At 40.0% G+C, this 16912-nt stretch overlaps 1 protein-coding gene across 3 annotated transcripts in view; it reads right to left on the bottom strand.

Annotated features, from left to right (window-relative positions):
• The window catches only part of APC (APC regulator of WNT signaling pathway), a 59801-nt gene that overhangs the window by 15642 nt on the left and 27247 nt on the right, over positions 1 to 16912 (bottom strand). For all 3 annotated transcript variants that reach the window (XM_053408623.1, XM_053408625.1, XM_053408626.1), the window contains 6 exons: positions 16549 to 16633; positions 15817 to 16018; positions 13543 to 13651; positions 11557 to 11670; positions 10929 to 11012; positions 4549 to 4653 (listed from right to left, as the gene is read on the bottom strand). In XM_053408623.1, coding sequence (XP_053264598.1) covers positions 4549 to 4653; positions 10929 to 11012; positions 11557 to 11670; positions 13543 to 13651; positions 15817 to 16018; positions 16549 to 16633 — 699 coding nt within the window. The remainder of the gene's footprint in view (positions 1 to 4548; positions 4654 to 10928; positions 11013 to 11556; positions 11671 to 13542; positions 13652 to 15816; positions 16019 to 16548; positions 16634 to 16912) is intronic.

The following is a 16912-nucleotide window of genomic DNA, read 5'->3' as shown; positions in this document are numbered from 1 at the left end:
CATAGCATTTGCTGGGTTGCTGTCCAGTTAAAGGATGTTTAGTTTATTTACTATTTGGCTTTTAGATGATCAACTAAGTTTAAATTATTGCAAAACTCAATGAAGGTGCTCCTTTCAAAGTTTCTGTAGTAGGGAGACCATTTCTCCATAAATGTGAGAAGCTTACATTTGTATAGAGTATATACATCCTATTTCTACTAATTTCGAATAGGAATCAACTTAATTTAATCTGGGGGACTCAATACTGAGCACATCAATTAAATGATTAATAACTTACATCCCAGTTTTCTTATCATGTGGCAAAGGTCATGTGGCAAAGGTCATAATATCCTCTTACCATTTAATCATTATTTCACCCCAGGAAAAGCCACTTGGGTAAGAAATCCCATTAACCTTTCCATGTACAAGCACCCAAAAGATCATTGTGAATACCAAACATTACATTTGGCTATTAGGAGGACAGGACGCAAGGGTGGAAGCTTTTGGCTTCCAAGCAGAATTTCATCATGTTTTTATTTTATTTTATTTATGTTTTTATTTACACCCCAGCCAGATAATAAAATTATTATTATTACTATTATCATTATTATCAGAATGAAGGTGTTTCTTGCCTTCCACCTATGAGATGCAGCATTATTAATCACACTGGGATCCTCTAATATTCTTCTTTTGGGGAGACAAGTATAATTATATAAGTATAATGGGGGCTCTTACTAGGGCACTCTAAAACCTCTTTATGCAAGGTTTCAGCTTGCAGACCTAATCATTATTTGCCCGCCCACCCAAGGACTACCCACTTGTCAATCACCTGATGTCACAACCAAGTGAAACCACACAGGGAAATGTAAAATGCCTTTAAAGTGCACCATAAGACCAGACAATCAGCTAGATGCAGGCTCTTAAGGAGCCCATTGCAAATCACTTGGCAAGACCCCATTGTGCAGCCCTTTGCACAGGACTTTGCAGGCCCTGCCAATTAGCTGAGCAGCAGCAGCTGAAGACCCCTTTCAGGAGAGGAAGGTCATTTACCTGCCTTGAACCTGTCATTAGGTATAGGGCTGGTGGGTGTGGCCTGGCTGCAACTGCCTGGCAGGGTTAGGGTTGGCCTGACAGGTCTGATTAGGCCCCCAGGACAGAGGTTCTCCACCCAGATCCAGATCTTACTCTCAACACATAAGCAAGTCAGGCCATGTTTACCTTCCTCTACATTCCCACTGCTGTTTCAAAATTAAAAGAAATCCACAAATGGTGGAAAGGAAGCACATGCAGCCCCTAAAGATCCACTCCACATCCAACTTGAATACAAATAACTCCCTGCTTGCACGCGTTCAGCACACACACAGTTTTTGGCCCCAGAAGGAGTGGTGGAATGGGCTTACACGCGCCCTGCCAATGCACATGGTGTTTCAGAACTAGAACCCCCGTGCAAATGGGGAGTTGCCTGTACAATGATGGCAGCAGTAATATAAAAGGGTAGTGGAAATAATTATAGTACACTCATATCTGGGCTTAACACCTCCCCCACCGCTTCCCAAAAGATTGGGGGCGCATCATGGATTTCGCCAGCTAAGGTAACCAAGCCCAATATTAGGAAACCTGTGTTTATTGTGGTCTTTTTGCCTCAATGGTTGCAAGAGAAAACGCTTGGCAGCTGCCTGCATTAGTGACTATTTTCCAGGAATGAAAGAAAGTTCAGAGCTGAAGTGGCAATAGGGCAACAGATAGTGCAGTTTGCCACTTGGCTGTTTGGTCCAACAGTATAGAGCTGAAAGTGGGACAGACTTTAATCAGTGGACTTTTTAATTCTGTGCTTGGTCCAAAGGCAATTTGCTCCTCTCATCCTCCTTCCTGGCAGCCTCCTTGCTCAGAATCATTTTTTTTTAAATGTTTTCTGCATAAGTACTGCTTATTCCAGGGGAATGGCAAAGCAGTAGCATATTTACTCAATTTTTTTGAAATTGTGATGGGTAGAATTTAAATCCAAAGACTTCACTGAAATAGTAAGGTTCTTGTCTAATATTTTGGTTTGTAAATGACACTTGCTAGCCAAGGCCCTCACAGAATGTTTAAATATTTAAAAGATTTAATAGAATTGTTTATATTTATGTGGCCCAAGGATGGCTCTACACATACAGTTGCTCCAAGGGGCACATGAAAAGCCTGCCCATACAAATACCTCACCATTACTTCAAATATAGGTGGGTCTTCTAGGCCAGGAGTGGCTAACAGCAGTTGTTGAACTACCAATTCCCATCAGTCCCAGTCATGTTAGCCAATGGTCCAAAGATTATGGGAGCTGTCCTTTTTCAGTATCTAGAGGGTCACAGGTTCATCAACCCTGCTACAGGCAATATATTAACCAAAATTTTTTAAAAAATGTAACAATTCAAGCAAGGACAGAAAAAAAAGGATGAAAAGGATACAGTAAAACTGGTTGTGTAAATAAGGAAAAAACTGATGATGAATAAGGCAGTGATTATGAGAGAGCAAGAGAAGAGAGTCTTTACACTAAGCTGTCCTCTGCCACAGAAATAGCTGGAAAAGTACACAAAGCGAAAGCACTGCAGGTGCAATGATCTGTCCATGGAACCTAGTACTAAATTCCTTATAATAATTAAACCTGCTTTGGATAAGCTATAGAGCTTAAACATTGGCAATTATGAAGATGACCAATCAATTTGTTCTTCCAGAAATTGTTAGAAAGCCCTGAATTTGACAACAGACCCAAATTATGCTGAACTGTATTTTTCAAGTTACAGATAGGTAGCCGTGTTGGTCTGCCATAGTCAAAACAAAATTTTTTTCCCCTTCCAGTAGCACCTTAAAGACCAACTAAGTTAGTTCTTGGTATGAGCTTTCGTGTGCATGCAGATACACGATTCTGTGTATCTGAAGAAGTGTGCATGCACACGAAAGCTCATACCAAGAACTAACTTAGTTGGTCTTTAAGGTGCTACTGGAAGGAAAAAAAAATTTTGTTTTGTATTTTTCAACTAATCCTACTGAAGACAGAACCAGTGTTAAATATACCCCAAACCTATTAAAATAGTAGCAAACAGGAGTCCTTGGAATGTACCAATCCCCATCTCTTACTGGACACTCACTCTACCTCTGCCACAACCCTTTCTGATCCTGCTTGAATATACTCTTATTTTTTTCCTCCTCAACACAACTAGTTCTGCTACATTCCCAACCTACTGTCTTCAACTCTATTCTCATCTCACGTGGTGCAGTTTTTTATTCTTATTTTAATATTCTCTCCATTGAACACATCGCCAAATGGATTTTTCTTGTAAAAATGAAGTTCACTTCTATCCTTTAGCTAACAGGAGCATCCACATTTCAGCGAATTTCATTTGCTCTCCCTAAATGCAGCAGAGCGCATGCAGAACGGTGCAGTCATGCAGAAAGAAGTGTCGCCTTCTGAAAAATACTATGGTAGCCAAATCATCAAGTATAATATTCATTTGACTATCAAAAAAATGTCTGGGCTTGACCAGGGTATTTATTTTTATTTATTTTTTGCCTTCTAGTAATAATATCCTCTGCCACAAGGTAGGTTGACCTGAGCTCCAGAAATTAAATACTGGTGCCCAATCCATTAAGCCTTTTCCCCCTGGCCTTGCATAAAAAGGAGGTAATCCCCCAGATGTCTCATAGCAAGATGGATTGAATGACTCATATCCATAAAGCTAGTGGGGGGTGGGGAAATAAGATTAATACTATAAGCACAATATTTTATGAGAGAAAGTCAGAATTGTTCTAAAACACCAGGGTTATTCATATCAAGCTCTCTGGCTATAAGACACTTTTCTCATCACCTCCTGAGTTCATCCCCATTAAGGTCCCAAACAAGGTATGCTGTAGCTTATTTACAAGAATATTTTTTTAATTGGTTTTAAATCAGAGCAAATCGGGTTTAAACTATATGTCAGTCTAAATGAATGTTTAAAATGTTCCACATGATGAAAACACAACTGGACAACAATCATATTACTATATACATAGCAAAGGAACAGCAGGAAATAATGAAAAATATATCTGCTTCCAATATAAATGAACAATTTGACTGATGATAATTTATTATTCTAGTGGTTTATAACACTGCCTTCCACAAAAAAACCCCAAAGTTATAATCATAAGCTTCTCCTTTGAAGCCATAAAAATAATGCAGAATTAGCAGCCATTTTAAAATAGTATCAAAGAAAATTCCCTGTATTAATCACATTTTAACTTGAAAACCTGGCAACATCAACATGAATTTGATAGCCATGCAGGCTCCTTTCCCTTAAATTTACACATAATAGCAATCTGACCAAGATTTGTACTTGCTTACAGTGTAGAACATTTAGATTCTATCTATATGGTACATTCCTTTGTAACAGATTAAAGAGCACTCATCTCCTCCAGCACAAAGCCTTCTCTGATTTAGTGCACCTGAAGGAATCCATTCGTGCACAATTATACTGCCATAGCAGAATCACTATATCCCACCTCCCCAAGCACCATATGTTGAAGCATTACTTATAAATAAAATGTTGACTTTACCTGACTACTGCCAGCAGTTGCCACGCTGATTTCTGCTGCTCCTTGACCTTCATTTTGCCTCTCAGCTTCATGCGAGCCTGCATCGTGCTTGCTTGGAGGTGCCCTCTGTCAATGTAAGAGTTTGCGACATTACGCACAGAAATGGAGTACGCTTCCACTTTAAGCTTAAAACTGTGAACACGTCAATGCTGTAGCTTCACGAACCACTGAACTATGCTTTATTTTTCATAACCTCTAGCCTCAATAATTAGCAGCCGAGAGCGACCGCCTTAGCAAAATTGCAGGATGAAAGTGAAGCATGTCCTCTGAGGATTATAGCTCTAGAAGACAAAGGATTTGCTGTGAGATACAAAACACCATCCTCCACCAGCTGTGCTCACATCACTATCAGAAATGTAACAGAATTGGAGCAAACAACTGTCTCCTCTGCAATGTCACATGATCTATGCACTTACTGGAGGCTATGACTGGAACAGTTAAAATATTACTTACGCTTCGCAATCAAATAGAAACACCTTCTGGGTGGATAGCCCAAAATACACATAGTACGCCCGTTTTGTACTATTTGGAAGCTTTCCACAATTTAGTTATAGCATGACACATGTCAGAGCATCCATCTTAACGTGAAAGAAATTTAGACAAGTGGTTTGTCCCCAGACTAATCGTTCTGCAACTCAATGAATAAAATTGGGCAACGTAACAGTGCTTTTTCCTATTAAAAAGGCAAACCAATATATAGAAAATAAAACCCAGATTTTTTTCATACCATCTTAAAGGTAATGAAAGTTAAAGGTTGTGAAATTTTATTTTTAAAAGTGACTCAAATGCACAAAGAACTGCATACAGAACAGGAGATACACCTTTATTCAGTTTTTTACTGTCTGAAGCTTCATTTATACATCCCTTATGAAAAAAAACCCAATAGAACAGTTTTAAAGGAATCACTGGCCCCACTATAAAAAAAGGTTAGATCTCTACCGCCTACAAACATTGTATGGCCATGTGCATTTCAAGAAGTTCAGTGCTGTATTAGACTGTGCGGTTCTATGGCTGAAGCTAATGGCAATAATTAAATTGAACATGGGGCTATTAGAGAATAAACTGGGACACAAAATAATCTACAGTAATAATCCAGTACAGTGGTACCTCGGATTAAGAACTTAATTCGTTCTGGAGGTCTGTTCTTAACCTGAAGTGTATGTAACCCAAGGTACCACTGTATGTTCAATCTTTTTCTCCCCCTCCATCCATGATAAAAGTCAGAACTCAGGGACCTCCACTGAAGCTAAATGTTGAAAGATTTAGGAGAGACTAAGGAAGTACTTATTCACACAGTACATAGTTAAATTATGGAATTCACTTCCACATGCTGTAGTGATGGCTACCAACTTCGATGGTTTTAGTGGAGGGTTAGATGAATTCATGAAGGATAAAGCTGGCCATTGTGGCTAGTAGTCATGGATATGTTCTCCTTCTGCTACAGGGGCAGCAAGGCCAACAGGGGGATACAAGTGCTTTAAAACAAAGTCAACTGGACAATTCTGAAGGAAGTCAGAGCACAAAATGCGTAGGCAGTTCTAATGCTTCAGCACTTGGCAGGCAACACCACTGCTAAGATTTTGTGAGAGACTCCCAGAGCCTGTGCAAGAGCTTCCCAGAGCTCGGTAAGCAAGTCTGAGAACTTAAAAGCTCTTTCTGCGCCAAGAAAACCCAGTGTGGAAAGAAATAATAATAATAATAATAATAATAATAATAATAATAATAATAATAATAATAAAATATTGTGTATACCCCGACCATCTGGCTGGGCTTCCCCAGCCACTCTGGGTGGCTTCCAAAAAAATATTAAAATACTGTAATACATCAAACATTAAAAGCTTCCCAATTGCTTGTGCAATTTCAGCAGGCCGACTATGGAGCATGTAAAGCTGAAATTGCACAAGTTAAATATGCACAAGATGCAAGTTGACTGTATATGTATCTTGGTTTTCTTCCCAGGAGCTCAAGGCTGTGATCACTGTCTTCCCCTTCCCTTTCTTATATTCACAACAGCCCTGCAACGTAGGCTAGGCTGAGAGTTGGTAGTTCAGATATCCACATACTTAAAAGTATTTTTGGCCGGTTATCATATATAAGGGTGGGCAAAAAAGATTTTCCCATTTGGGTAATAATAATAATAATAATAATAATAATAATAATTTATTATTTAGACCCCACCCATCTTGTAAACATCAGGCCTATGAAACATTGCAGTTAAAGCAAGGAAGATTCTTTTCTGGCTTCCTTTAAATTATCTTTGAATGACATTACCGAAGAATTTAAGAAAAGCCCTGCTGGACAATGACCCATCTAGCCCAGCATCCTCTTCTCACAGTGGCCAATCCCTTTTCTATGAAATGCCTGATAGTGCAATGAAACCCTCCCCGTCCTTTGGGAATACAGCAAACTATATTCAAGCAACTGTGGAGCCAGAGAATAGCCTTATCCTCCATGAATTTGTTTAATTCCCTTTGAAAGCCAGGCAAATTGGTGGCCCTCACTGCCTCCTATGTGAGTGTTTTACACAGTTTAACTATGTGCTGTTTGACATATATTTGCATCTTGCTTTTTTATCCAGGAACTTGTACATTTCCCTCCCCTCCCAAACTTTTTATATTTGCAACAGCCCTGTGAAATAGGCTAGGCTAGGCTAAGTAAATATAAGTACACATGCAGCAATTCTTGCCACTGGATTGTGAGACAGGGAGGGGGAGTGTAGGGGCCCTAATCCACATACAGCAGACCAGGTCCAGGAAATCCCGTTGGCATCCCTGGATTATTGCCAGTTGCTGGGAATCATGAGTAGGAAGAGTGCTTTTGCACTCACATCCTGCTTACAGGCTTTCTACAGGAATCTAGTTGGCAGCTGTCAGAACAGGATGGGCCTTTTGTCTGATCCAGAATGGCCCTTCTTATGCTCTTATGTTTTTATTAAATGTGAGCTACACTTATATTGCATATGACATTACACAGTGATAGAAACACATTTATATAAATTAATCAATTACATTTCAGAGTAAGCCTTCTCAGCTTTCTCCTGCTCCCCCCTCCCCCACCAAGACATCTGTCAAGCAAGCATGCCTTCAAACGTTAAGAAAGAATCTACTGAAAATAGCAAGCAGCAGAACTAAGCTGAACACGATTAAAACAAGACGAAAAAGCAAAAGGGAGTTGGGAGGGAAACTTTGTATTGGTGGGGGTGGGGGAGTAATCAAACATACAAAATATGCTAATTAACCAAATAATAAAGAAAAAGCAAGAGATAATCTTTATATAAAAATACCTATCAACTGCATTAAAGTCATTTTTCAAGCTTAATTACGGGGGGGGAGGGGACAGTGGGTGAAACATAGAAAATATATTGTGTGTGTGCATTTCTGTGTTGAGGGAGACCCACATACCCCTTTTAAAAGTTTTTGGATAATGGAATTTGAGAAACACAGTTTTACAAAGGCCATCTTACCAGCTTAAAAAAGGGAGGAGGGGAGTCACAGCAGACTAAGAATCTGCTACTAAAGACACAGAAAAGGTAATTCATACATACCCATGCACAGTCGACACCTAAAAATTAAGGCTGGTAGCAAGAAACAAGAAATAATTTTCCAGCCCAGTTAATCACACAAATCATGTTGTTGTATCTTGGGATGTGTGGTCAGGGAGATCTAATACAAGTAACACAGGGAATCTTAATTCTCTTAGTGTTTTCCAAGCCAAATTGGCTGTCTAGCAACTATCTTAACAAATATTCAAATCACTGAATTATTTAGTCATCTATAAGTTTCATTTTCAGCAAAATGTAACTATCTTTATAAAGTGCTGTTTTACTGAACCCAGCATCTCACCCCTCTCACTTTTTACAGCTAACCAGGATGCAGTATGTCTGACAGGCATGAAGCCAACATAATTAGTTTCAATCTTCTGCTAAAAGTTTGCAAACTCTTATTTGAAATTAATCATGGTTAGTGCCATAATTTATTTAAAGCACTTATATTCAAAGCAGCTGAAGAAAACATCCTACAATGCTGCCATACCAAAAAACCTGTACAGATCTAATAGAAATCTACAACAAAGAAGATCAAAACCACCAAAAACAATAATCAATCATGGGTATAGCATCACTAAAATAAAAGCTAAGGGAACAGTCAATTTAAAACAGCCAAGTCTGCGAAATCAGTCCAGTATTGGACAGATGTCTAAAAGGAAAAGTACTGGAGCCTGAAATGTAAGGGGAAGTGGTGAATGGGAGTGAAAGGAGGAAATCTGGACATGAGATAAGAAGGAAAGAGAAATGAACACATGTAGTACTCCAGATCTTCTATCATAGCTTAGAGAATGGGACGGGCAGTATTTCAGTGGTAGAGCATATGCTTTCACGCAAAAACCAAAACCAAACTCATATTGGCTCCCTGATATTGCCAGATAGGGTGGGAAATGTGTCTGTCGGAACCCTCGCAGAACAATTACCAGGTAACGTAGACAAGGAGTTGGGAACTGGATACAACCTGCCAGCCAGATCCTGGCAGGCCATTATAACAGATGGGCAGAGCCCTACCCACCTGCCAATCACCTGATATCAAGTGACCAATTTTTCCTTTGTACTGCACTATAAAAGTAAATCCAAGCCAAGTGAAGCTTGACTTTACTGTCAATCAGCTGACAGGCAGTGATTTCAAGCCTGCTTTCTGCAGAAAACAGCTGCTCACTGGGAACTCTGTTGCAGTCAATCCAGCAGGCTTGGAGTCACTGCTTATCAGCTTATCACCTGGTCCACTTTGGGAAGGAGTAAAGGTAAAAGGACCCCTGACCATTAGGTCCAGTCGTGACCGACTCTGGGGTTGCGGCGCTCATCTCGCTTTATTGGCCGAAGGAGCCAGTGTACAGCTTCCGGGTCATGTGGCCAGCATGACTAAGCTGCTTCTGGCAAACCAGAGCAGTCCATGGAAATGCCGTTTACCTTCCTGCCATAGTGGTACCTATTTATCTACTTGCACTTTGACGTGCTTTCGAACTGCTAGGTTGGCAGGAGCAGGGACCGAGCAACGGGAGCTCACCCCGTTGTGGGGATTCGAATCACCAACCTTCTGATCGGCAAGCCCTAGGCTCTGTGGTTTAACCCACAGCGCCACCCGCGTCCCTGGGAAGGAGTAGACTAACCCAAAGAGGTGCCAACAAGTGCACTTTAGGAGTCCCAATTGGGCACTGGCACTTGTGTCTCTACCTGCCCTGCAACTGAATGCAACTTCCTGTACATATTTTGGCAGGACCTCACTACAAAAGCTATAAAACTTCAGACATGGAATACAATAGCTAGCAAAGGGTTCCAAACTCTCACAATAATTAAAAAGACCATAGGTGAAAGAGATTAAAAATTCTGTACACATCTATACCTGAACTCTGAGCATTTTCTCTCTCAGAGGCTGAAAGGGTTCATTAAAAAATGAAGATAAAAACACCAACAGCACAATTTATTTGATCTCATGGCCAGTCTAGGATTGCTGAGCAGTGGCTACTTTGAGTTTCTCTCTTATGACTGATGCCATGTAGCTTTAAAGCAAGAGTAAACTGTAATGTATCTCTTATTGATCTGTTTTAGTGATGGATCATATGAGCTACCTTGAATACGTCACGCTCGAAGATGAAAAGCAGGATACGAGTTCTTTAAACAAGGAAACTGCTGTCTTGACTAAAGCAACACAAAATTGCTCAGCCACAGGTGAGTAACCACCAAGAGTTATTAGTTACCGTATTTTTCGCCCTATAGGACACACCGGCCCATAGGACGCACCTAGTTTTTGGGGAGGGAAATAAAGGGGGAAAAAATTATCCCCCCCCCCCAGCCACGGATATCTGCCTGAAGCGCGGGGCGCTCTGCTTCAGCACACCCTGCGCTCCGGGCAGCAGGCTGCTATCCGCAGCCTAAGGGAGCCTTGCGGGAACTCCCGCAGGGCTCCCTAGGCTGCGGACGTCTGCCCGAAGCGCGGGGCGCTCTGCTTCAGCACGCCCCACGCTCCGAGCAGCAGGCTGCTATCCGCAGCCTAGGGAGCCCTGCGGGAACTCCCGCGGGCTCCCCAGGCTTGCTGATAGCTTCCTGAAGCCTGGAGAGCGAGAGGGGTCGGTGCGCACCGACCCCTCTCGCTCTCCACGCTTCAGCGAAAGCCTGTATTCGCCCCATAGGACGCACACAAGATTTCCCCTTCATTTTTGGAGGTGAAAAAGTGCGTCCTATAGGGCGAAAAATACAGTATTTATACAGAAGGTGCTCCTTGTTCAGTCAGGTCTACTTATTTGTTTCAAACATACATGTACAGTACATAAATAAGGGGCAGGAAATAAATACTAACCTCTGCTTCAGCAGCTTGGGACTGCAAGAGTTGTCTTATACGTAGAATATCCTTTTCAATTTGTTGAATTCTAGCAACTCTCACCTTGGAAAAATGAAGTTCAGATACAGGTTTATAACCTTGTTGCCTACCCATCCACAGCAATCAAACTTTTAAAAAGCCGCGTTACTATCAAAAGGTGCCTGTTTGTAAAGGATCTATGCTAGACAGAAAAGGGTTAATTCTCCCCTTCCTATGAAGGCTGATCCCCCATCTTTATGAAGCAATTAGGTTTCATAAAAGCCCCCACTAGTACCAAATGGGAGTGTTTCAAAAGCCTGCATGGGGAAGCAGGGCTAAGGAGGGAAGAGAGAATAAAGTGTGTGCATTGCAAGACAGTGAAAATGTATGGATGCATGTGCAAGGATGGAGGAGAAAGTGCACCCCCTCTGCTTTTGCTTCTGCCCCGCCCCCGGCATGCACCCTGCCCCATGAGTGAACATAGGTTCCTTACCCCTGCTACAGGCAGAGAAATATTATTTGGTGAGGCAGTCAGAAATTTATGCACTATAGTTTTATGAAAGCTAACTAAGTTTACTGTTGGCACAGACACCCTTTCAAATTTTGTAAAACCTTGTTATATAATTACCTGTGCTCTCTTCTCCATGTCTTGGCAAGTGCCTAGCTGTTCTTCCATAGCAGCCCTGATCTGCCTTGCTTCATACTCCAATTGTCTTCTAGTCATATCTGTCTGCAAGGAGAACTAGAACCAAAATACATTCAGTTATGTTGCTGATAAACCATTCATATAATAACAATTAATTTAAAAATGAAGATCCTATGTCTATAATTTAGAACACCACCTCATCATTAATGTCTCTTGCCCAATATGACAAAGACTGCAACATTGGCAGAATGAGGCCATTCAAAAAAGAAAATCTATAAAGATGTAAAAGGCAATTAAAATATTTGCATGCATTTTGCTGACTTCTTAACTCCCTTCCCTAATGTAGTAAGATACCATCCCAATATCTGCAAGCTTGAAGGTCCCATTATTCCTCTACTTTCCTTTTTGAAACTTTTTGGGATGTTGGAAGGACAGATACTGAAGAATACTAGTCAGGTAAGGAATCCTCTTCCCATTCACACAGTTTCTTTTTAGCCTCACCTGTCTTTAGGTTGTGGGATGTGGTAAGTATAAGAAGCTATACAGTCCATAGAGCCCCATCCTTTGATTGTTTTAATACTGAATACTTGAGATATATTGAGTTACAAATTTAAATGAAAAACAAGGATGCCTTGAGACCTTGCACCCAAATTCAGTCTTTCACATTTTAGCTCCTGCCATGAAGGCTAGCAACTTTTTAAAAGGCAGATCCCAATAAACCAAGTACCATGTCACAATTCTAGGATATAGATGAAGCATACAGATTTAGAGAAAACATGTAACTCTGAACCCCTATAGTGGTGACTGCTCATCCACACACAACTGGCTAATCTCCCAACAAAGCATAACTAAGTCTATAATGCACACTAATTATTTTTGCAGTTTGGCATCAAGTTCCATTGTAAATCATTCCGAGAAGCAATTTTATTAATGCTAACATGAAGACTGCCAAATAAGCTAATGATACACTGCATAAGGCTGGAAAAAAGTTCTAGACTAGACTCCTACGTGGAAGACAAGGGGGAAGAGGGACCAGATAGCTTGATATTTCCCCCTTCTATGCTGATATTAGTCTAAAAGCAAATGGAAGCTGGTATTGGTATGGTTGTATAAGTTCTCACTTTTACCCCATTCTCTGTAAGTATGTGTGGCCTTTTGCACAGGAGTTAATTGTTAAAACACCAATGTTGCACAAGCAAAATGCTCCAATATGTGACCACAGTAGAGAAATTCTAATATGGACATGGATGGAAGAAATTACTATTATCCAATACAGAGGAATGGTGATGGGAAGTAATGGATGTAAAGCTAATTATTATTATTAATAATAAAGAAATATGGTTTAACAAAGCGGAGAAGATAGACTGAGTGCCTTAAATAGACCTTTTCTAAGGTAACCGGCAGACAGAGAATCAGAAGTTTCCCCCACCTTTATCTTTGGTGTTTCTTATCTCTGTGTTCTTTTCTTCCTCCTTTCCCCCCATTTCTCTTTCTTGTCTTTTCAATTCTATTTGTTCTAGACATTATTTTATTGTATTGTGAAAACTTTAAGAAAAATCAACTAAGAAAAAAAATGGAGCTCACAAAAGTGGTGTTTCCCCGCCCCACTTTACAGCCTCTTGTGCTCTCTGAAAAGCATCTCCAGAGAGTCAATCAAAAATCATGGGTGTGTTACTGCAGCTGGAGGGGTGAATTGCCTAAAAGTAGGAAGAATAATTTTGCACCTGTGGAGTGCAAAAATGTTTCCATTTGAATTGGGGCAATTCTGTCTTTTCACTGCAGCCCCATATGTCACAGCCCACAATGTTTGGTGGAACCCCACCCCACCTCTGCAAAAGATTTCTTGAGAGCTGCAGGGGAGACTGTGGTAAGGATTCATTTTGTGAGCTGCTTCCACTTGTGCAGTGTTGGGAATTGAATTTATATTGATTGTATTGGGCTGAATATGTCGCTACAATTACCACTTACGTTTTCAGTAAGAGGAAGACTATCTATCCTCTTCGTCAGATTCTGAAGCTGAGCATAATACCAGTCTTTTTCTTTTTCCTCCTTTTCAAGCTCAGCTAGCAAGAGAGACCTATAAATGAAGAAGCAAATGTTAGTCATTAAATTCTGCCAGAAGTTGTCCAATTGCTGAAAAGGTAACAGGTGTAGAAAAACTGTCTCTTCAACATCAAGTTGAAAGAAATGCAACTTCTGTGCATACAATGGTGAAATGGGTTGGAGAACATTGTCATTTTATGTAGGACATACGATAGCCGGGGGTGCCATAGCTTTTAGTCATAAATCATCTCTGCTGTATTGTATCTAACAAGAAATGAAATGCTCAGGGTTTGACACAAATCTTCTGAGTCAAATTGCCTCCTGCTGAGCCAGTTCAACTAAAGTACACATTTTAAATGGAATAACCAAATAAAGTTAATTGACTTTATAAATGTGCTTTCATAATTCTCAGTGTTCAATTTGCAGCCTTTATTAGAGGGAAAGCTATATGAAGCATACATAAAATCATTTCTATGAAGACAATTTTTTTAAAGGACTGCAATTGGAAAAAAAAGAAAAGACCTTACTCAAATTTGTGGAAGAAAAAAATTAAGGGAAAAAACAACACAAATTGCTTTCCATTATGATTCCATGACCTCTGACTTCCTTTACACTTGTGCAAATATCTATCCAGAAGGCATTTCCTACTTTTTTTCTGAACACAAACAACAAAGAAACTCAGAATAACACTAGCATAAAGCCTTGACACAGTTGGAACACATTCCATGAAATGCCTTGAAGAAGAGGAATGGCTTAACCTGGCACAAAAAATAAATCAATTCTGGAGTCAGGCAAGCATAATTCAGATGAGCATTCAATTGACAGGGGGCCACAACCGAGGAGGCCTTTGCCCCTTGATGCCACTCTCAGAGCCTCTATCAGAGGAGGCAGCTGGGCAAGGGCCTTGAGTTGTACCTTGTATTATATATTGTAGTATCTAAATATAAGTCATCATAGAAATAGCTATTAATGTAACAAGATCAACAGCAATGAATAACTTCAGTTGCCAAATATCTATGCTTCAACTGTTCAAGAAAGACAAAATCAAGTTTATAATTTAGAATCAATGTGGCATATGAGATAGCTTGGCATGAAATGAACCTAGATTAAAATCCTCACAGCGACTGGCTGACCCTAGCAAGCTATTATTACCCTAACCTCTTTCATTGGGTTGTGCGAATAAAATGGAAATACTCCATCTGTGCTCAAAATCTTTGGTGGAGGGGCAGAACATAAAATGTTACAAACTTTATGGTTATTATATAGGTTGTCTCTTGGAATGATGTTTGTTCTTTTCTTACACACTACATTATACTGTAAAGCCACACAGACACTGATATTTTGTCTACTCCTATAACCCATAGCCAACAAAGTATAAATACAGAATACAGAATATGCCGTAATTCCTAGCTTGCATCCAAAGATTCCTGTGCGTAAGCAGAAGGTACTTTCATGGTTGCACAATGTCTGGTTCCCCTTGTCCTCTCTCTGCTGACCCCTGCATATCTGAAAAGCCACCCTTGAGGAACAGAGGACCATCCATATTGCTATATGATAATGTGTGAGAATGTGCGACTATGAGAGAGATTTCAGTCAAGGGACCCCTCCTCACACACCTTCTGCTCATGCATGCTCACCCCTGGATCCAAGCCCTGGATAACCGCAATTAAGAATGAAACACGTCATTAACAACTAAAACATATGCATATTCTGAAATGCTCTCGTATAAGTTAATGAACTGTATGTATTAATATCCTATGGTCTATGGAGAGCAACTCTGAGTCTAGATTTCCAGCTAAACAGATTATTGGAAGGAAGAGGCGAGTGCCTGCATAAGTCACCTCTCCATGAATACCGATTAAGGAGAGAAACGTGGAGTTGATGTGCTTTCCCATCAAGCACACAGGTTGGCATAGGTAGCTTTTGTTCAATACAGAGATCTATGAGCAGAGCAGCAGATTGTGCTCATGCTGGTGGACAACTGAACCAGATGTTCTGCAAAGCACTAGTGAATATTTTGTTTCAACATGCATTCCAAGACTTGTAGAAATGGAATCATGATTTCTTCAGAATTATCAGAATACCAGGCAAGACACAGGACTTGAAATATTTTGTCTTGTCCCCTACCCAAAGAAGAGAGGGGGACTTTTAAAATTGAAGTATTTTTCATAAAACACATAGTATGATAAAAAACATTACCTCTCTTTCTCCAGTTCTTCTAAATAACCAGTGCTCTCCCTGCTTCCATTCATAAAACCTCTTCGAGGAAACGATCCCATGGGAACAGGGCTGCACTCTCCTGATCGACTAGAAACTGACCCTTCCCGGCTTCCGTACGAACGCATGGATATCTTTGGCCTTAACTTCACTCCAGGGAAGTTATTGCTGTCCAAGTTCAATTCTGAGTGGAAATAAAAAGTGCCAGATATCTAACATATGTAAAAGCCATTTACATCTTAATTTTTCAAATGACCTTTTCTCCTCTTAATAGATGGAACAGGTAACAAATGCCCTAATAAATTCTGTCAAAATGTTATAGTCAGAATTGGCAGAGATTATTATTAATCAACAAACAGGATAATCAAATGGTAGTCTATGAGTTAGATTCCCCCTCTACCCAAAACAACTTCATCAGAAGCCTTGCAGCCCTATAAAATTTTAATCAAGGTGTAACTTTATCCTTATAACAAACTATTTTTAAAAAATTAAAGTTGCAAGAGAAAGGAGATATTGCAATGCCGTTGGCATGCCTGCTTCATAACTGTAAAGCCCATATTTTTAGGTAGCACCCACTTCAGGTATGAATGTTTAACAAGTTTATGTGGCCAAAAATACTTAAAGACCCATATGGTAATCTCTGATCCAATATAAACAATTATTTACACTGACAACTTTTGTTTGGCAAATCTGGCTGTGTTTTTCCAAGTTTACCTTTAAGACGTTCCAGCAAATCAATCTGTCCAGATGAAGCCATTGCCTCATCTTCAATACTTCCTTGCAGCTGTTTCAGCACCTCCTAGAAAATAAGAAGCAGTACACCACAGTAAGATACCAAAAAGTTACTATTCTGTAACATCTCCCACTCCAACAGCAATGTTTTTTCTAAACTAAACTTTTCTCCCTCATCCTTGGCCAAAACTGGTTAGTTGCTTTTGCTGAAACTTTTAGTAAACAGTTTTACAATTAAGGGTTCAAAAAAGTACTTGAAATTTCAGTACTACTCACGCAGATTATAAACAGAAGAGATTCACCCCAAAATTGACTGTAATTTTATTTTATTTGAAAAAAAATTATA

This window comes from Podarcis raffonei, chromosome 11 (assembly GCF_027172205.1).
Source record: "Podarcis raffonei isolate rPodRaf1 chromosome 11, rPodRaf1.pri, whole genome shotgun sequence".
NCBI classification, from domain to species: domain Eukaryota; kingdom Metazoa; phylum Chordata; class Lepidosauria; order Squamata; family Lacertidae; genus Podarcis; species Podarcis raffonei.
Note: the sequence above shows the minus strand (reverse complement) of the source record. Positions and strands in the feature narration are given on the sequence as shown.